This window comes from Eublepharis macularius, chromosome 15 (assembly GCF_028583425.1).
Source record: "Eublepharis macularius isolate TG4126 chromosome 15, MPM_Emac_v1.0, whole genome shotgun sequence".
Lineage (NCBI taxonomy): Eukaryota > Metazoa > Chordata > Lepidosauria > Squamata > Eublepharidae > Eublepharis > Eublepharis macularius.
The window spans coordinates 55,494,459-55,515,700 of NC_072804.1; the positions used below are offsets into that span (position 1 = coordinate 55,494,459).

The 21,242-nt window shown below is 45.0% G+C and overlaps 1 protein-coding gene across 1 annotated transcript; it reads left to right on the forward strand.

Moving 5' to 3' along the window:
• The first annotated feature begins 515 nt into the window (after positions 1-515).
• On the forward strand, positions 516-20,443 carry FOXA3 (forkhead box A3). The gene is made up of 2 exons (XM_054998715.1): positions 516-982; positions 18,313-20,443. Exons 1-2 carry the CDS (start codon positions 911-913, stop codon positions 19,498-19,500), a joined length of 1,260 nt encoding a protein of 419 aa, XP_054854690.1. The 5' UTR covers positions 516-910; the 3' UTR covers positions 19,501-20,443.
• The last annotated feature ends 799 nt before the right edge of the window (positions 20,444-21,242 follow it).

Here is a 21,242-nt window from a genome sequence, read left to right on the forward strand (position 1 = left end):
CTCTAGGGCAGGCGTATATATGCCTACACACGAGCACTGAAGGAACATGCAGGGCATAGTCCACTGTTGCACGCACTGCAGCTGACCAAAATATCTTTTGGTTTATGATGTTTCTCTTAAAATACCTTGAGTCCGAATTGCCTTGGCTTTTAAATTGACGGAGGCACAGAAAAGAAACGCCACATGCAGCAGGGGCTTCCGCAGTCTGTAGTGGTATAAAGGAGGTTCCGGCAGTGGCTCTGAGGGATTACAAACCTGCCCCTATTTTCACACGCAAAACACTGGTGGTGGCAGCCAAGTGTGAATAACCAGAGCACAGAACGCAGTTTTGGTTGCTAATGCCTATCTTTGACAAGCTCTTCTCCTCCACCAGGTGGCAGAGGTAACCTGGCTCCCACTGCTTGCCATGGGCCCAGGTAGATGACTTGCCAGCCAGCGGGCGGAGTGTTGGGATAAGTGTCTGGCTTTATAAAGACCTGGTTCAGGACAGAGAGGCAGCCCTTCATATCCTGGGAGACAAGCTGAGGACATCGACTGGCTCTAGGTCCATGCAGCAGCGGTCAGAGAAAGCGTCACAAAAACATCCCAAGGAAAGCTGCAACAGACTCAGTGCCCAAATATTGGGCGGATTGTCTTGCTTCGTTCTGCGCCATGGAAGCCTGTTGACTCCATTCTAAACAGGCATCTGTCCCCCAGAAACCACCACGCATTTTTGGAAAAGGTGGCAGAAGGCACCAAACTTGATCGCCATTTGCTTTGGCGGGTGACGTCAATTTTTTAGGAAAAGGACACGTTATTTTTGAGAAGGCCAAAAAAAAAAAAAAGTCACGAAAGAAAAGTGAATCCAGGATTTTGCTTTAAAATACACAGATTCCTTTATTTTATTTTATTTCCTTCCCGGGATTTTGGAATGCTGAGCTCCGTCAAAATGGAATCGCATGATCTTTCTGAATGGAATTCATACTATAATGAACCCACAGAGGTAGGTCAACTGAGAAAAAAAGTAGAACCATTGTATTTTCGGAAGGTGTTAAAAAGGAGCGAGATTGATGTGGGGTGCATTTAATTTTTGTTTGGGGTGTTATGAGACTGGTTATGGGATACATTTGTATAGCAGTTTGCTCTGGTAGGAGACATCGTACGTGCTTCCAGAATATTGTGGCTAGCTTTGGGGCAGACTTGGCAGCAAAAAAGTTGTAAGGAACCACAGCAAATGAAACTCATTAATTCTCGCTAATGACAACTTGGTCAGTTCAGCAGTTACTTCTGATTGACTTCACTAGCATTTAAGAATAGCCCTCCTGCATCAGGACATTTCTCTTGGCGTTCTTTGATGGCAACTCCAGAGGGGTGGCCGTGTTAATCTGCAGCAGTAAAATAAAACAGGAGTCTGGCAGCAAATCTGAGATTAATAAAAGTCCAGAAGAAGTTTTTGTGAGTCACAGCTCACATTTGCTGGGGGGAAATATTATGTTTAAGGTGCTGCTGAACTCATTTTGTATCTGCACTGTGTCCCCCAAATGGCCAGAAGCAGCTCCAAGAGGCTCACATGCTACGAAGGCCTCACTCCTTCTTTACCAGCATTTCATATTCAGCGGTATACTACTTCTGAATGTGGAGGTTTTGTTCCGCTATCAGGACCAAGAGCCAACAACAAAGCTACCCTCCTGAAATTTGCATAACTTTTTTTTTTAATTATTACATTTTAAAGATGTTTTAAAAAGTGCACAAAAAGGAACGCTCTCTGGGATCTTTGCATTCCAAGTCAAGTCCAGTTTTCCAGCAGCTGGTCATGCCATCAGCCTTCTCATATGCACATGCAACATCCATCTTTTTTTTTAATTAGCTTTTAATACTGGTGCTACATGCTTTCCCCAATCATTTGCAATAGCTATCACTGCTGTTGTTAGAAGGCAGGTTGTTACTTCCACATCATATTCCTTAGACATACACACACACACACACACGCACACATCTGTACAAGCTAGAAAGATACCCTAAGATTTGCTACTGGTAGAGTTGCACCTTCTGTAAGATCCGTGTTCAAAATGCCTTTATCGCTGGACTCCACACAACTAATTTTCTGCAGTAATGGGATTTTGCATGGAATAGACAGAGATACGCACACAGTCACTTTCTGCTGGAAATTTAGGGGGCATCCTGTGGAGGGGGGAACCTTGCCCATCTATTGCAGGGCTTGGTTTTTGTTTTGTTTTTTTTGCCCTGAACTGGGTACTCTGTCCTGCCAGAAGAAGAGGCAGTTTACAGGCCTCTGCCATCTGAATGTAGGTTTAGCACAAAAGATGCCAGATTCCTGATGTCACCTCTGCGTCTGTTGCTCGGAGTTCTCGTATTGGCAGGATTGCTCCAACACAGCCATTTAGGCTCCTGCGCATAGTGCAAGTCTCGGGAGGGTGGGGGTGAGGTGAGAGAAATTTAGAAAATTATGGACCACATGTAGAGCGCAAATGGACAGAATTCTCTCACTTTTATAATACTAGAATCACTAAAAGGCACAAAGTTCAAGACTGACAAAGGGAAGTACTTCTTCACACAAATGCATAATTAATGTGTGGGACTTACGCATGAGCTGTGGAAGCGCCATTGATCCTTTGCGCACAAACCCTAGCCCCTCCCCTTTCCGCACCTCTGCCATCTGTCCAAGTAGCCCAGGCGTGCCTGCCCTGCACCCCTCTTTGGGCAAACTTTTGCACTGAATTTGTTGCATGTCGGGCCAGGGCCGTTTTCACACTGCTTACCGGCCATGGAACATCGCGCCAAGCTCCCAGAATGACAGCCTGGCATGATTTCTTGGCAAAATTGCACCAGGAAGACGCTGTCGTTCCGGGAGCTTGGTGCGATGTTCCGTGACCGGTAAGCAGTGTGAAAACGGCCCTGATTAAGATGATCCCTTGGCAGACTTGAGGGGCAATAAAATGGTGTCCGCACGTGCATGGATGCCACTTGCTCTCTCACTGCGGGATGTCTCCTCTTTATTTAGATCAAGATTTCTGTACCACAAAAATGTTAAGACTTGGTTGTAGTTGTTCATATGACAGCACCAGCAATAATAAGGAGCTCTACAGATCAAGCGGCACGTGTTAATTTAACAGCACATCCTCTCATAAGCTACAGAAAGCCATGTCAATTAGAGGAGGGGAGGGGATGTAACGGTGGAGAGCTCAGGATTTGCTTACGGAAAGTCCATGCCAGGTGGGGCCTCCAGGTTAAAATGTTCTCTGCTAGAGATGCTACTGCTCAGAACAGACCAGGGCCAGGCGCCCAATTATTTGGCTTAGTCTCAGGGAATGCCAAATGTCCAACTTCAAGACAACACCGCCCCCCACCCATCTATTTACTGAAAGGCATACCTCTTTTTTCTATGATAAAATAACGCTGAAGGTTAAATGTGTGGCTGATTTCTACCAAAAAGCATCTAATTGACATTCCAGTGCCATGTAAGTTCTGTTCGAAGGGATCCATCTCTAATGGCTGTTTTGCAAATGCAACTCATGATGGGATGGCCAATGAGAGGCTCAACAAGGGTTACCCCCCCCCCCCCCAGGAATGAAATCCTTCCCTGTCCATGCCTTCCCCACCAACTCCCTTTTTAATAACCTTTTCTTTCAGTGGGAATCCATGACCAAAGGGAACCCACAGAGAAAAAAAGCGACCAAAAATTATTCGGGGGAGGAGGTGCATGAACTCTCCCACCCATTTGTTCTGTCATTTCATGCGCTCAGCACCCCCTTTTAAAGGGATCTGACACAGCTTGGGTTGTGTCCTGAGACCACCATGCTTTACTGCCCTGTCAGATTTCGACTCCAAACTCCAGGACAAGAATTTGTGGCATCTGAAGGCCCCCTTGGTGCTAGATGCGGCTTTCCGGCAGGGCATACTCCCCCGACTGTGTGCTTGCCCTTGGGAGGGACTGGGCAGGCCAAAGTTTCAGGGGCCCTAGGGCCCACAGAACCAGACAGGGCAAGGCAGGCAGTTTGCTTTCCTATGATGTTTGAGCTGGGCAGGCCCAGGTACTCTGAGGAGGGCCACAGAAAGATTCAGGGCCTCAGACAGTTCTGGGCAGACGCACTGGCCCTAGCTTTAAAATTTCTGCCACTGAATAAAGTGTGGGCAGCTGTAAAGCAGAAATTTTCAGCTGGGTAGCAGACTATAGTAGAAGAGCAAAATTCAGGTTCCGTAGAAACCAACTAGATTTCCCGGGTGTCAGGAGCTTTCGAGAGTCAAAACTTTGACTCTCGAAACCTCACACCTTGGAAATTTTGTAGAGCAGACACTATCCTACTGCAAGTCTACTTTTGCTCCTTGACCCGAGTTTCAAAAAGTTTGCCTTGCAGAGTGAGGGGGCCACCCCTTGAAAAACTGGTAAGCGAATTCCCCCACCCTATTCCGACTGGGCATGAGGAAGCCTTCGTGGTTTTCTGGGCTGTGTCTGATTATACAGGCTGAGGCTGGTTGCTGGCCTTGTAAAGTGGACTGTTTTCTAAACCAAAGGGGCAGAGCGGACAGTCCTTTGCAAATGGTAGATCAGAGAGAATGCGTTCTGGGGACTGGCACGGGGTAAAAGGGCACCAATGCTGACCTCCCGCATATTAATTCTATCTAATATGCTGACTTCATAGGGTTTATACTAATTGGATTACAAGCCAAGTAGCCTCAGCTTCTGCCATATAAACCTACTTCCATCATTGCTTTTTTATGAACTCTCCACTTCCCTGAGTTAACATCAAGAGGAACATAATATTTTCTCTCTGTTTTAAATTTCTAATCTGCAGCTGTGGCTGACTTCTATTTTTAATGTTGCTTTTAAAACAATTTTCTGAAGAAGGCACTCTGACCTGGAAACACAGAATAACACAGACCTAGTGTGGGAAAAGAGGAGGGTGAATTATGGCCCAGAGAGGCCACATCTTTGAGCCCATTTGTACGCAGTGTCGGCCCACTGAACTGTGGCTTCAGCTGGCAAAAAGTTGCTTTTGAAAAATTGCTAAACAAACCCAGGGCCATTAAGGGCAGTGCAGTAGAAGAAAGGACCCTATCTGGGGCTTTATAGGCACTGGGAGGGCTCCAAGTTGTGCACCACCGGACCCTATTCCCAATGTCGAATACAGGAAGAGCCAGGATCCAAGCTGGGACCCTCCAAATGGGCACCCTTGGGCTGAAAAAACTGCCCCTTCGTTTACTGAAGCATCCAAATTCAGAAGCTGTTTTCTTCTGATTCCTGGATCTAGGTGGATGAAAGAACAGGGGGGAAACTTTCTCTAACGCAGCCTGACCACTTCACTTCCCATCCAAGTCCAATGTATAATTCCACAACCTTTATTCTTACCTAGCAAGTCAATTTGTATCCCACGTTTAGAGCCCCCCAAAATTGCTAAAGGTACCCCCAAACACATGAACTCAGTTATCCTGGGGGAAATCACCATTGCTTCTGCAATTACATAAGTATATGTGAGAATAACAAGCAGTTGGGTGTTGGCAATTGCATTAATGGATCCTGCCTCAAGATAGGTCTCCAATACTTGCGCATGCACCCCCCCCCCACGTCTCTGTCTCCCTCCCTCCAGCCTTGTTAGACAGATGATTCTTTGAGGTTTCCAAAATCTAGATACGTCCTTCAGGTGTGGCCGGCCTTGCAGTCTCCTTTCTGCCTATACAGGAAATACAATCCAGATTATCAAAGGGTGTGAATAAATTCTAAACACAGTCAATGCAGCTGAAAGGGGAAGGGGAGGGACTTCATTTCAGCAGACCCTTTACTGGATAATATTTAATTCAATAGCAGAGATAAAGCAATCTAGATTGCCTCATAACCTGCAATGACAAATTTTGACTCACCCTCAATCTGGAGTAGCTTTGCTGAGTAAAAAATCTGCATTTATAAAGAGGTGTTTTTTTAAAAAAAAAATCTGGGAATGACAACAGATTTGATCAAATCAACTTCTATTGGCGTTAGAGTATGCTGGCTTTCAGAACATGCACCAGAATTAGGTTATGTAGCTGATCCAACCAATTTATCATTGAATTAAACACTTAACTGTTAAGATAGACACGTCTAATGTTACATCCCGGAGGAAAGCTGAGATGTCTTACAGACATCTGTAATTCAGTGTTAGAAGAAACAACCAGCTTTAATAGTTTCTTGCTTTATTTCTTACTCCCTTAACCTCCCAGAACCAAAACAGCTTATGGAAACTAAGAAGAGTACCCTTTAACTGTGGACATCACCAATCAAAATTGGCCCCTATCCATTGTTAAAAAGACAATAGGATTTTGCCATTGCTTTATAGAAAAGTATTTTTTTACCCAACACTTCCGCAGATTCATTTACTGATTCAACAGATTTTAACTCATAGCCTTATAAACAATGGTTTTTGGATAGATGTTGTTCGGGAGTTACAGCAGTTTCGATCCCCTCCTCATTCCTCGTAGGTTAATGTATTTTATTGTATTGCTGAAGATTTTACGATTGGGCTGGTATCTACGTGAGTCAGTTAAAAGACTTCGCTTAATAAGTAACTTTGCTGTCTGGGTAGCTGCAGAATTAATGACATTTTCATTCTGCCCATTGAAAAATTCTGTGCAAGTCAAAAGTTTGCCTATGATTTCACATACAAACCACAGATCCCTTAAAAGATCCTTTCCCCTAAGGTCTCCTCTCCCGTGATGTCAAACATTTGCTGAGGCCCTATGAACAACAAAGAATCCTCTACCCTAAACCAACTGCAGTGCTGCCATTCTGATTTTGCATGGGGGCACCCAAGAATGTCAAAAGTTGCACAAAAGAATTCTCGCCTCTTCCAAGAGAAGGTAGCCTTGTGGAAGCCCTAAAATTCTGTAGCCTACTCTAGTACAAGGGACATCTGTATGAGCACCTATCTCTTTCAAAAAGAGAAGTGGCAACCAACCCTCGGCTTCAGGAGGAAGAAAATTATTGGCTCATTTGGTTCCAAACAGTGGAACCATCCAGTTATGCTTACGTGCAAGAACACCTGTGTTATGAAAAGGGCCACAGTACACGCCTAATGCTGACGAATCCTTGCGTACATGAACCATGCAGAGGTTTAGATATCAGTCTGTTTAATGGGTGGATCTGGAAAACAGCACTCTTGACAAAGGTTACATCGAAGTTCTCACAGTAATCAGAAGATTCTTTAGAAATTCCTAAAACGTACAAGGGGAGCAGAGAGCCTAAAAAACATGGAACCAGCAAGATGATGTGTTGGAAAGGTCAGGTGCTTGAAGCAAAGTATCACTGACGGGGATATAAAAGATAGAATTTAGGCCACCCATCTCCTACTATATCTTGATCTTTAGATCTGTAGGATTAGATAATCAGGTAGGGGGTGCACCTATAACCAGCTATTTATTCAATCTGTCACCCAAGATCTGAAATAAACAACATACACCGCGCCTCTTCACTTGTAAAGCTGGCAATACTATGACTGGTACTTCGGTGGGAGACCGCCAGGGAAGAGGAAGGCAATAGCACACCACCTCTGCTTCTCATCTGCACTGAAAGCCCCTTGCTTGGGGTTGCCATAAGTCAGTTGTGTCTTGATGGCACTTTACATACACACCGACTGACACAATCAAACAGTGGTCCACTCAGTCTTGGTGGTTTAGTTTCTAGATGCAGGGACATTTTGGTCACACTTTAAAAAAAATGTTAAAACTCTGATATGCTTAAGAGGAAACAGTTTTTCTTTGCCTGTCTATACGTGACACGAGTCCTAGTGTGCAAATATGCCATCATAATAGGGGTCAATCACACCAACACATTGTGCATCTAAGTCATGATACGGGATGCAAATACAATTTAAAAATAAGGGATCCGATAGATTGTACAGTGTATGGTACCATTGATATTGTACTTTTAGAAAGCTCTTTCTTCAATCCAGAGAGATTAATTAGAACCAATATTAACCTAAATCCAATCCCAGTCCTTTTCCAGGATGTCTTGGGTGACATCTGTTTGCTGTGTGTTCACACAATCATACTAAATACAATTTCATTTTAACAGCAATTAACATACAATAAAATCATGTTTTAAGTATACCAAATTTCAGAATTCTTCCAAATTTGGTTTTGTTCCTCCGTGCAGTATATTCCTTAAAAACGTATTTGCTATATGTTGTAGCTGAAGACACTGAAAAATTGGAGGTTTCCCTCCACCTATTACTTTGTTTAGCATATATTTATAATAATCCTCAAATAATTTCCTTGAATAATAAAAAGTATCACTTTCTCAAACAGCCCTCCAAAGCAGTTCCTTTCCGAACTGTAACATCACCAGACAAAAAGATACATCCCTGCCTGCTCCAAAGGCAGAGGCCTTCTCTTTGTTGGGTGGTGTTTCAGAGAGCTCCGAAGTGAGCAGAAATCTGGATGTGGCCCTCGACGCTGCCCTCAAGAAATTTAACAATCTTTTGGGGCACATCAGCCCACAATCTGGTGCAACAGTCTGGCGGGCCAACATTCGCTGCAAATTGTAAAGCTGATAGGACAGGAAAACCTCCCGCCAGCCCAGACGGACTTGGCCCTTTTAGCCCCCCTTCAGAAAACAAGAGCTATCCTCTTCCCCCAAGTGGCCCAATCTCTCACCCTCCAGGCTTTCAGAATTGGCACCAATTTTCCCAGGCAGGAAAATCAACTTAATTTTAGCACCTTCTGTGGTCTTCATGGAATGAAGCAAACAGAAACCTGCTGAGTAGGATGTACACTTTGTCCAGGAACCAATTGGTGTCTTTCAGTGGGTGGCAACAACAGGATATTGGGGGGGGGGGGGACTATGGGCTTCACCAATGCCAAGGCACAACTCTGCGCACTAGCAGGGCTAAAAAAAAAAAAAAATTCCAGACCCTGTTTTCAATGACAGAGCTCAGACTGGGGATGATAACAATACATTATAAACAAAAGAAATACTTCCCTGTCCTGTGTACAAAGCAACAAAAGGTGAAGAGAGAAAAGATCCAAAGGAAGCAAAGATGTTATAAGATAAGCATGAATTACACAGATTTCAACCTTTTCCGTTGGGAATAATGACTGAACGGGGTATACCAAAGGGCTCATTGGAACAAGGGGGTTTTGCGCACAGGTTTCAAGGAAGAGAGAGCAGGCGCTCCTGCCGGGCTGTATGAACGCAAAACCAGGGTCGCCTCCCCTAGAATTAATGTCCAGCTTTGTTGACGTAAGGGCAGCCATGTTTTTCTTGACTTCTGGTCTGCCTTGCAAGCATTCTGAGGGCCAAGCTACACGTGACGAATGACACTTGAACAGCAAGTGTATTTCTCCCTGTTCACTTGCCCTCCACTCAATCCACTTGCTGTTCAAGTGTCATTCGTCACTTGTAGCTTGGCCCTGATTCGCGTAGGGAGAGAGATTCCAGAAACTGCTGGCTTTTATGAAGTGGCTGAGGTTGGGATGGCGGCTGAGAGGTCCCCAGTTCAAGCCTCCCCTCTGCTATGAATTCACACGGTGGTTTTAAGGTAAGCCGCTCTGGCCACATTGGCCAGCCTTGCAGGGTTGTTGTAAGAATTGCAATAAGATACTGTGGACAAAGTTACACTGAAAGAGCTGTACAAATGCTAAATGTTGTTATTAAATGGAAAAGGCTTGATTGTTAGTTTTCTGGCCAAAAAAAAAAAAGGACAGCATGGCAAGCCAGATGTGAACTAATTAAATGTGCAGATGCCTCCACTGTGAGATGAACTGTAGACTTTGTGGCTTTTCATTCATGCTCCAGAACAACTGTTCCCTCTACCCTATTCCCCTTTTTTTCTGGTAAACATCCAATCCAATGAACAGAACTCAAAAGCTTTCTTGCTATTTTAAGACTTCTTAATGAGTACCAATAAAAGGGATTGTACTACCAGTACTTTTGGATTTTGTGGACCAACACAGTTTCCTGCAATGTTAGGAGTCATGATTCCAGATTTATGGTCCCAGAATAAACAGGCATGACACAGACCACCTTATGATGAATTTTCAACCAGTCCCAACTGGATTGTATTTATTTATTTAATTTACATTATTTATAATCCACCTTTCTCACCGAGAGTCCAGTAGCACCTTTAAGACTAACCAATTTTATTGTAGCATAAGCTTTCGAGAATCAAGTTCTCTTCGTCAGATGCATGATCCGAACTGCATCTGACGAAGAGAACTTGATTCTCGAAAGCTTATGCTACAATAAAATTGGTTAGTCTTAAAGGTGCTACTGGACTCTTTTTGATTTTGTTACTACAGACTAACACGGCTACCTCCTCTGGATCTTTCTCACCGAGACTCAAGATAGATTGCACACTGTAAGTCAATACACAGTTGTTGTTTTAGGGGTCACAGAGAGTATGGATAAGCATCCTTAAAGACTAACAAGTTTTTATCCTACCATAAATCATGAAAGCTTCACCAGAATAAAAACTTGCTAGGCTTTCAGGTGCCACAAGACTCCTGTTTATTTTTCCTGTGTAAGCTTAACACACCTCTTCCTTCTGGAATTGTTTCCCAATGAATTTACACTAGATATTTACAAAGTAGCTGGTGAGAATTAGAATCCCCCCACTTCATTTCACGTGAGGTTGGAAATCTATGTTTTTACCACCCTGACTGTAGTTACAGCAGGCTAGTTTAAAATGTATTCGGGAGTAACTGGATTGCCAGGTTAACTATCTGTGCTCTTGTGCTTTTAACAGAAGTTATGCATGCAGAAATTTAGCGAGTGAAGCTTTTCTTGAGACTTTATCTCTGGCTGTGGGGGACGAGGTTCACCCGTTTAATTTCTTTGTATAAAAGTACTGTTAAAAACAGAGGAGCAGGGAAAGCTTTTTTAAAAAGGTGACATCTTTAGAAAACCTGTAGCTTAACCCCCAACCATACCGAGCACTGAAAAGAAAAAAATGAGTACAGAGATGTACTGGCTGTATTGGTGCATATCCATTCCGTCTTCACCTTGCCGCTTCCTCTCTCTCTGTTGCCTTCCTCCTCCAAACCGTTGTCTAAGGCAGGGGGGATAAACTTCTCCATCCAAGCCCCACATCTGGACCTGTGCCTGCTTTGGAGGTCTCCAGGCTGGATGTTAGCTCTTAATGGCCCTTGGCCTCTTTTCACTGTAAATGAGACTGATGTTCCGTGGTCCTTGAAACCTTTGAGGAGATATGGTGGGACATAAATGTTTGAAACCAATAAATAAACAAATGCTGCAGTCCAGCAGGTTCAGTGCTTCCAAAAAATGGTTACACAGATTGAGGGTTGGCTGAAAAGCACCCATGAGCCAGATGTGGTCCCAAGGCCATGGTTTAACCACCTCTGGTCTAAGGAGGTAAGGGCAAAGCCCCTGTTATTGCATTGTTTTTAAAAAGCTGTTAGGGAATTTTGAACAGAGAAGTTGCAGAGGGAGGGAATGTTAATTCTTTCCCGCTGAGAATCGCCAATACACTTTCTCTGCCACAGGATTCAAAATGTGCACTTATGGGGTGGGGCCCACATGTGGAGGGAGATCTGGAGCAAAGAAATGCCAGTTGATAGAGATGAGCATCTCCATATACACACTTATTCTCTCCCCCATCCCAGCAGCATATATTCTTAATAGCCACCCATTAGGCTCTGTTGCCACATTTGAGCATAACAGTGGATTAAAAACAGTGGAGCAGCCCACCCCAGGTACCTTTGGGGGGCACGAAGAACCAGAGGGACAGGATCTTGAAGCAGATTGCCTTTCCCTTTGCCCCCCCTCCAATTAAACTATCAAATGTGATTTGTGTGCTTTTCATTGCATAAGGTTGGCAAGTGAGCATGTGTGTGTGTGTCTAACAAAGACATCCTGTTCTACCTCCCTGTCATAGGTGGTGGTGTCAAAACTAGGTTCCCAGTCTGCAGAGCAGACAGCAACCACAGTTGCACATAAGAATCACCATATCCTTATAGAAGAGATTATTGGTGGCCATATGGGGGACAGCAGAGGCCATAAAGCACAGGACATTTAGAAGACAGCCTTGGAATATCTTGTGGATAGCCCCCAAGTTTAGTTGGTGAGCAACTTGGGGCAGGATTCTGCTTTTTCTTCTGCAAAAACATGTGTAGGCAGATGCCACTACAGGAATAAACTGTCAAATTTATCAGGCCCCTAAAAGGAGACTAAACACTTCACAAAGGTTGAAAATGGATAGTCCCTACCCTGAGAGTCTGGTCACTCAAGCAAGAGACTGAGCAAGCAGATCCCTGAGATGATGGAGCAGGCCGTACCACTTGAGGCGGAAGAGGGTGGATTTCAGGCTAAGGATTTTTCTTTGCATGAAAAATATCCTGCAAATGGAGAACTAGATCTGCAGGGACAAGGGATCCACGCACAACCTTCTCTTTGCTTGCTGTGCCCCTTTTCTACCTGCAGGGAGTTTTTAACAGAAGGAAGCAGCAGTCCCAAATGTGATTCACCGTACACAATCTGTTCTGCCCCCTCATTCCCCCATGTGTGTGAACCAGCTGGCCTAAGAAAATCTTAGGGGTGAGAGAAACGCTACTGAACCCTACTCAGTAATGTCTACTGTACTCCGTGGCTGTCACTACCAAATTAAGAGAGTCTTATTTTGTTATTTCAGTTTTACCTAATCTGGTGTAACAAGATAGAATCTGTAAGCAATACTTGGGGGTTTGCAAAGAATCCTATCTCCTCATTTGCATGGGGGTGGGGGCTGACTCCAGAGTTTCCCAACCAAGGGCTGCTGTCCTTCTTTCAAAGGTCTTCTTGCACACAGCCAGGGTATCAGAGAGCCCTCTGTCCTTTTGGGAAAGGACCAAGCCAGGGCTGAGTGCCAGCCAACACCCCCCCACCCCATGCAAACAACAGATTCTAATGTCCAAGGCTGCCTGTCCAGGGAGGGGGAGGGGGCGGGAGATGGCCCCGGTCTGGCTTGCACAACCCGAGTGTCTGCTTTGCTGTTTAGAAAGGATTTGGAGCTATCTGGGAGATGAGAGAGGCCATGGAAAAACTAAATCCCCTACTCTCTTGAGATGCAATTAAAGCTGATTTGTCCCCAAACTTGCAAAATCTGCCATGGAAAATGCCATGCAACGTCATTGGCAGGCTAGAAGAGGTGGGGACGGGCTCTCAACCTCTAAATGAAAGGGACAAGGCAGTTTTTCCAGAAAAAGGGATTTCAGCTATGGTCCGTCCTTCATTGTGGCAGAGGAAAACTCTGGAAAGACAGAGAGGCCCAAGGCCACCTAGAGAAGTCATGGCTCTGTAGGGATTTAAACCAAGATCTTGCCAGTCCAGCTCTAAAGCCTAAAACACACACCCGTTGCAAAGTGCGCAGGAATGTTGAAATACAACTGTAAATCCACCTTCCTGAGCAGCCATCAAAGCCTGATAAATCACATCTAAAAGTGCTTTATGTACTGGAGATGGACTGAGATGAGCTTTAAGGCCAGGGACATATGTGGATTTGGTCCAGTTCCTTGCCCGCTGCACCACAAACCTGCTCCAATTTAATACGCAGCACTGGAGCTTCACAAGTAAGTCCCAAGACTCTTGTCTTTCATTTAAAAGAAAAAAACAAGTTTCTAGCCATCATGATTGCCAAAAAATGTTTGGAAGCAGCTAAGGTATCTTGCTGAACAGTGGGAAACCCCAATACTCTTTTCTCAAAGTACCATTTGCCAGCTAATCAGGTTATGCAGATGGATGTGTCCGAGGAGCCAATTCACACTGTATATGACAAGCATGTTTGCCAAGCACACACTGGCATTTGCAGTAGTAAGCACCATAATATGTACCGTGGAGATGCAAATTTGTAAACACACAGTGGGCAGGCACAAAGACGCTGCAGCCAATTGAGATGCCTGTCTTCACTGTGAGCCCCCCTCCTTACTCACGAACGTACCTCTGCCCTTCACAATTCGCTGCTGCAAACATCAAGTGTGAATATGTTCCATCAAGCATGCACTGACACCAGCTTGTGGTCCAACTGCTACAATATCTTTTATTTTAGTGAACCATGTAGGAAAAGTTCCTCCCCAGCTTGCTTCCAAAGGCTGCAGTTCCATTTGGGGGCAGGGCAAAAGTTTCCTACTGGACTCCCAGCCCCAGGAGCATCTGGCTAGTAAACTCCAGTCCTGTGACAAGGAAGTTTAAGAGCGACCCTGAAGTAGCTCCCTTTAATCCAAGATAACCAAGGAGGGTTCAAAAGCCATCTGCTTTCCCCCAAGACAATAGGAAGCTGACCTTGGTTCAGAGCAAGCTAATCTTCACTCACTCTAAAAAAGGATTTACAGCCGTGTTTGGGCCACAAAAACCAAGTTGCAGGACACACCCAAGGCAAGTCTAGAGCGGATTGAGGAGGATGGGTCAGGTGGAAAGATCTGTTGTGTGCACACAGGATGCGGCCTTTATGCTGAATCAGACCTTCGGTCTATGCAAAGCCCAGTTGTGCCAACCTTTGCGGCAAACCAGTTAACTTTAGTGCCCATTCCAGAAGATAGTTCCCTCGCTTCATGTCTTGATGTGATTTTGCCTCTAGCTTACTGCCAGCTGATCTACAGGAGAGGTAAAGGCTCTTTACTCTTTAAATGCTGACAGCCGCTGCAGAGCAGAGGGATTAGATCATGCCCCCCAGGCTGTTTATCAAAGTTAAATCAGATATTAAAGAGATCTGATCAGGTATCACCAATGTCTTGGCAGACCCTGAGATAGCAGAGCAAGAGACTTACAGTTAGGAGACAGCGCCTGTATGCCACAGCCAGGCCCAGTCCACAAGTTGGCTGCCCATGATCTATTCAACCAGGCAGAACCTCTCAGCAGTTTCAGGCAGGCTATCTGAAACACCTTGGATTGGAGATGCCCGGAATTGAACCAGGGACTTTGCGCACAAGAACCATGTGCCCTTCCCCTGAACTGTTAAGCGAGGTACTGCAACGCTAGGGACCACACAAAGCCTGTTCAAGGGATCATTTCCTGGTGCTAGTCATGCAAATTTACACGCAAGCATTCCTAATCATGGATGTTTCTCATGCTTCAGAAGAAGGAGCCACAGCCCAAGTTTCTAGATTGCAATCTTTCCTACAATCAGCAGCATGCATTCACACATTGCAAAACTCTACTCTGAAACCGACAGGATTCTTTGAGGGGAGTATATCTTCCAGAAGTTCTGAAGCTTTCACACACCTTGATGTTTGCACAATATTTGCCAACAACACCATCACAGGGTGGCGTCTGATGACGTGTTGCTGTAACAGTCAATACCCTTATATCTAAAGGCTGACGCAACAAGTCTTGCCAGGATGGTTTGCTTTTTGCATCCGATGACAATTACTGCACTTAAACGCCAATGGCCTGACAGAGGCTAAATGGCCTCCTGACCATGGTTTAGAGAACCAGGAGAGCCCTAGACACAAATATGCTCTTCCTTCTTTCCCTCTTGCCCAGCCTTTCTTCTTCCCTTTCCGTCTCAGAGCCAAGTATCTGCAAACATGCTTCTAACTAAAGCGGCTGACAGGGCTAGCGGGAACACTGGAAACACTAACCGCAGCTGGCTGCAATATGGTAAGGGAGAGAGCCATGGTGTGCAAGAGGGAAGGAGAGAGGAAGAAGGAAGAACACGCGAGTCCTCTGGGGGACTCCCAACCTTGTAACCATGGTTAGGAGACTCTGCAATGCAACATCCACACCAAGCTAATACTCTGTCACCAGGATTCAGCGCTTTCCAGGCTGCCAATCTGGAGGACCAGGCAACTTGCTTCACATACAGTTGCAAAGGTGTATCCATGTCTGTCTGTTATAGCAAAATAAAAGTCCAAGGTTCATTTCGGTTTCAGTGGATCTTGGATTCCGCCCACCCACAACATGAAGTTGTTGTGAAAGTAAAATAAGAGGGAGAACCAGGACCACCTATCTGAGCTCCTTGGGGGCGGCGGGGGGGAGACTGTGGGATAAAAATGTACTAGACAGACAGCTTCTGATATGGAGGGCCTTCAAAGTCAACAATCCCATTGGCCACGCAAGGACACAACCAGGGTGCAGTCAAAAAGATTTAGTTTAGACACTAACATTTGGGGAACTTCACCTCTTCCTAACTTCCTGTATCTCGTGCACACACTCATCCCATTACTGGACACTAATGGTGGAAATTCTTGTGCACAGTTGCAGGCAATTTCCAGCTAGGGAGATCTTGTTGATCCCTAGCATTAAGGAGAGGAATGGGACAGAATGTCTCTACCTCTCTTCTAAACCCACATGCAAGGAACTATTGAACAGTTTATCGTAGTAGAAGTTTCTGTGAGTTAGTGCTCACCTTCATCAGATGCATTCTCCAGAAAAAGCCCTTCACAGGGAGATTCTGCCATGAAAATGCTGAATTAGAACTCTTCATGAAGTCTGAGAAGTTAATAAGACCTGGGTGGGACTCCTCAGTCATTAGCTGGCTTAGAAAACCCAGGGGAAACCAATTGCTGCTATTGGGGATGGTCTTAGTGCTTTGTTTTGTTGTAGTTGATTTAGTTTCATCTCACCCTATACTTCTTTTCCCCAAATCAGATTGGGATGGTGCAGCAGTGAGGATACATTCTTCCCTAGAAATCCAACATGGGTTAGACGGGGTTCTGGGCTTGGGGGCATTCAGCCTACTCAGGGCTGGTGGGTGAGGAAGGCTCCGCCAGTTTCATAATCTTTCCTCTGCACCCATCCCTCTTGTAGAGTTTGAAATCCAGAGCTCTAGCAGTACCTTCCTAACGGTGGTAAATCAGTAGAGGAGGTTAATTTAGGCAAAATCTGTGCATGAAGGAAAGCAAGGCAGAGCAGTGTAGTGGCTCTTAGGAAATCTTGGATTCAGATCTTGCCACTGCTAAGTAGGTGGCCTTAGGCAAGCCTTTTTACTTCAGCCTCAAAGATCCCTTCCCTTAATTTGCAACACGTAGCATCTTTAGACCCTTTCGCCCTTTCTAATGGGACGCTGTGACAGTTCTGCCACTTGTTTGGTATCAGAATTCAAGCATTTTTCTTTATCTCTATGGAGCTCAGGACTGTATGGAGCTTATCCACTTCCCGAGAGGTAGAAGGAGGGGCAAGAAAGAACGGCTTTGGCCATCCCGTTTGTTTCATGGCTGGGAGGGAATCTGAATCAAGTCATGTCTTGTATCCTTAAGAGAACTCCAGTCAAACCCATTGGTTGTTGTTTTTTTCCTCTTTGAGTTATAAGGCTTTTATATCAGTCCTCTGTGTGTGAACAGACTTTCTAGTTTAGTAATCCACAGCAACAGACATAGGCATATGGTAAATGAGCCCTGTGGCACCAAATCCATTGATTAGTATCACTCATCCTTTGACAGCAGGGCACCACTTATCAATCAGGATCAATAGCCCTGCCAATTAAGTCCCTATCTTATGTAAATAGCTGGTGCTTTTTCTCTGCCCTGAAGCCAAGGGTCCCCCTTCACCAGTTTGGAATAAACAAATATGGGTAAAAGAAAACCTGGATGGCACCTAAGGAGGGAGATTTGGGGGGCATGGACTTTCCCCTCCCCCGCCCCCACTTTTGAAGGCAAGGCAGCTTTCAGCAACAAGGCAGCCCAAACATCCTAAATTTTGGAGAAATTGTTCACTTCCCTCCGGTTTGCAGTGGTGGTGACCAGGGAGGTGTGGAGCGTTCTAAAGGGAAGCCATCGTAGGCATTAAATGCATTTGGGTTCCCTCGAAGGAAACTCTTCAGAAGTTTCCGCTGAGGAAGATCCCTCAAGTTCCATCACAATTTCCTTGAAACAACATTTCACCGGCAACTCTTCTTTGATTTGTGCCTCCTCTCTTTTCCCAGAGTGACAGCAGTAGTTCCTCCCCTTATTTGTTCCCTTGTGAGAATATGGCTACCTTTCCTCTATGTTTTAAAACGGCCTTGTCTTCTTTCCTTGAGTTCCCACACTTCTGTCCTTTTACTGGCTCCTCCAGAAAAACAGCAGCCTTTTGTAGCCCACCCTTCTACCAGTTCCCCTGTAGGGACAATGTTCAGCCTTTCCTTTGTTAGTTAGCAAGGTGGTCAACCCTCGTCTGTTTTCCTTCCCTAAATTTTGGGGTCAGTAGTCATTAAGTCATTATCAGCTTCTCTAATGAAGAGGTTCCGTGTGTCTAATAGCTGCATAACCTGTGAGGACACCTTTCCTCTTTGCTGTACCTGAGTAGTGGGAAAGTTTCTTTTACTGATTCCTGCGGACTGCCTAACTATGAACAACACAAGAACTCTTGGTTCATTTGTCCTTTATATACTCAAGGAACATAAATCTACTGACACCCTCTTTCTTTGTTTCCTTCAGGTATTTCCAACTGTGAGCACTATGACATCCACCTTGGGACCCATGAACCCTATTAACTCCTACGTGACACTAAACCCTCTCAGTTCTCCTGGATCTATGAACATGACTTACCCAAACAGCGGCTTGAATAGCCCTTCTCTCACTGGGCTGACCAACGCGACCAGTCCAATGGGCCTGCCTTCAGTGTCCTCTCCCGTCAGTCCGGTATTGACTCCCTTGGGGGCACAAGCCCCCTCACTCAATTCTCTGTCACCATACCAGAATGTCAGTCAATCTATGGCTCCACTTGGCTATTCAGCTTCCAGCATCAACAGGCCCAAAGAGATCAGTAAGTCCTACCGGCGTACACTGACCCATGCCAAGCCACCCTACTCTTATATCTCTCTCATCACCATGGCAATTCAGCAGGCCCCAAGCAAAATGCTGACCCTCAACGAGATCTACCAGTGGATCATGGACCTCTTCCCTTACTACCGTGAAAACCAGCAACGTTGGCAGAACTCCATCCGCCACTCCCTCTCCTTCAACGACTGCTTCGTCAAGGTGGCGCGATCCCCTGACAAACCTGGCAAAGGCTCCTACTGGGCCCTCCATCCAAACTCGGGAAACATGTTTGAGAATGGCTGCTACCTGAGGCGCCAGAAGCGTTTCAAAATTGAGGACAAGACCAAGAAGCCTAGCTCCAAAGCTTCCAGCACCCAGGAACAGACCTCCAAGATTTCTGAAGGTCTTCAAGAAGGCCAGAGCCCCAACACAAGTTCAGAAGGGGCCGAGTCAGGTCATTCAGACACCTCTCATGGGTCTGAGGAGCAGAGGGGTTTGGTTCAACTAGATTGCTCAGGAGCACGGGGCTCATCCCCCATATCTGAGACCTCTCCAGCCCCCATCTCTCAGTCCATGAACAGCCACTACTTCTCCACATCAATTACCAACCTGGACCTTCCAAGTGATCTCAAAATGGACCCTCAGTTCAACTTCAACCACCCCTTTTCCATCACCAACCTGATGTCCACCGAGCAGAGCCACAAGATTGACCTCAAATCCTATGAGCAGACAATGGCATTCAACGGTTACAATTCCCCACATTCAGTGGAAGGCAAACACACCTATGAATCACCCGCCTCGCTCAGTGAGACTGGCTCTTACTACCAGAGCCTGTACAGCCGCTCCCTGCTCAATGCCTCGTAAGGCTGTTGTCCTGTGGTAATGAAAGAAAGGAGAATGCTAGAGAGATCTCTGCCTCGTGCCACAATTACCAACAAGACCATCAGTGTGATATTCCCACTCATTGCCAAGGACCAAATGCACCACAGGTGGTGGAAAGAAGGAGGCAGCCAAAGGCCCGGTCTGTCAAGATTCTGATGAAACAATATGCTTTCCAGTCTTCAAGACCATTATTTCCACACAGTGACCAACAGCCTATTGAAGATCTTCCATTCCTATGAATTCACTTACCTATAATGATCAGCAGGATTTTAGTCCAGGGGCATACCCATAATGACCAGGGAGCAGGAAGGAAGATCAATTCTAATCCTTGCTGCCATTAACCAATGGCCAGTTGGGTAAGGATGGCCATTGATTTGTCTTTGCTACGGCATCTTCCAGCAGATGGGACTGTAGCTAGCATGGGTTCTCCAAATGGCGGACTGCAGTCTGAGTTCTACAGTTACAAAAGATGCTCGAAATCCCCAAGAGTGGAGATATCGAAGTATACGGCAAAAGGGACATAATAAAGGAAATTCCACAGTGTGGATTGTGCGGGGGACCACTCCTGTCTAGGAAGTTGGACTTTCCGACGATGTTACAGTGAATAGTTGAATTCTTGTTTTGGGATTCTCAAACCCACCCATTTAGGTCAGAATTATAAGTGGCAGGACTCCATGGTTACACACACAAAGGGGTCTGGTTACACCAAAGACAATTTAGGCCTCAGACTGAAGATGAGCAGAGAGAATATATTTCAGATATTTTTTTTAAGTGGCTTTATATTTAAATATTTGTGTTTTCAGTTGGGAAAAGGGGTAAGAATTGATTTAATATATCATACTTTTAGAGCAGATTTAGAGGGTGTCTTTGTTGAAGTGGTGTTTTTTTTTTGTATTAATTATAATTAAAAACAAAATCATATTCAGTTCTTGTTTTCCTGGCAACCGTTTAAAAATCTGGTTGCATTATTTCAGAAGACTCCTGGTTCCTAATACTATACCTTTATTTAAATATTTTACCTCTGAGCTGTAACCAGGCAAAACTAAAGCGACCAGGATCAACAAGATCAAATCCCCCAGATTCAAACTGAACTGTTATTTAATTTTAATAATTCTACCCTGCCCTCAGCCCCAAGGCTCTCATAACACAGTAAAATAAATACATGACCCCACCAAAAACCCACAGCAGAAGCAATCTAAAACAACACAGCTCTATTAAAAGCAATTAAAATCAACTTAAGAACAGTCCCCACGAAACCATATAATAAGCATATAAACTAAGCATCCGCATTCATCATAAGCAGCATAATAGTGCAGGAAACCAACTCAATAAGGCGACAGATGAATTAACTAACCAACCAAACATAGTAGTAAAACCACAAAATAAACCATTTTGAACTGAAAGCCCGGGTGAACTTTTTTTTTTTTACCTGTTGCTGGAAATTCATCAAGTCTGGCGCCAGGTGAGTAACTGGGAGAAGAGCCATACCACAGGTTGGGTGCCATGACTGAAAAGTCCCTGCTTCTTGTAAGGAGCCAGCCATCGCTGAAATGTGGAATGGCACCCCAAACACAAACTTTTTTAAAAAATGGTGCCATCCAGAGGCCATCAGGCATGCTTACCCAAATTTCCTCTAGACATTGTCATAAAAAATAGTGGTAAAATGGAAAATTCTCCTTGTGGATACTTCAAGACTAGCCCAACAACATCTACCCCTGAGGGTG

What these genes read in the sequence shown, in the direction of transcription:
- FOXA3 (XM_054998715.1), top strand. Translation starts at nt 911, where the DNA reads ATGCTGAGCTCCGTCAAAATGGAATCGCATGATCTTTCTGAATGGAAT. An exon ending in ACTATAATGAACCCACAGAG is followed by an intron (nt 983 to 18,312) that starts GTAGGTCAACTG and finishes TGTTTCCTTCAG; the next exon opens with GTATTTCCAACTGTGAGCAC.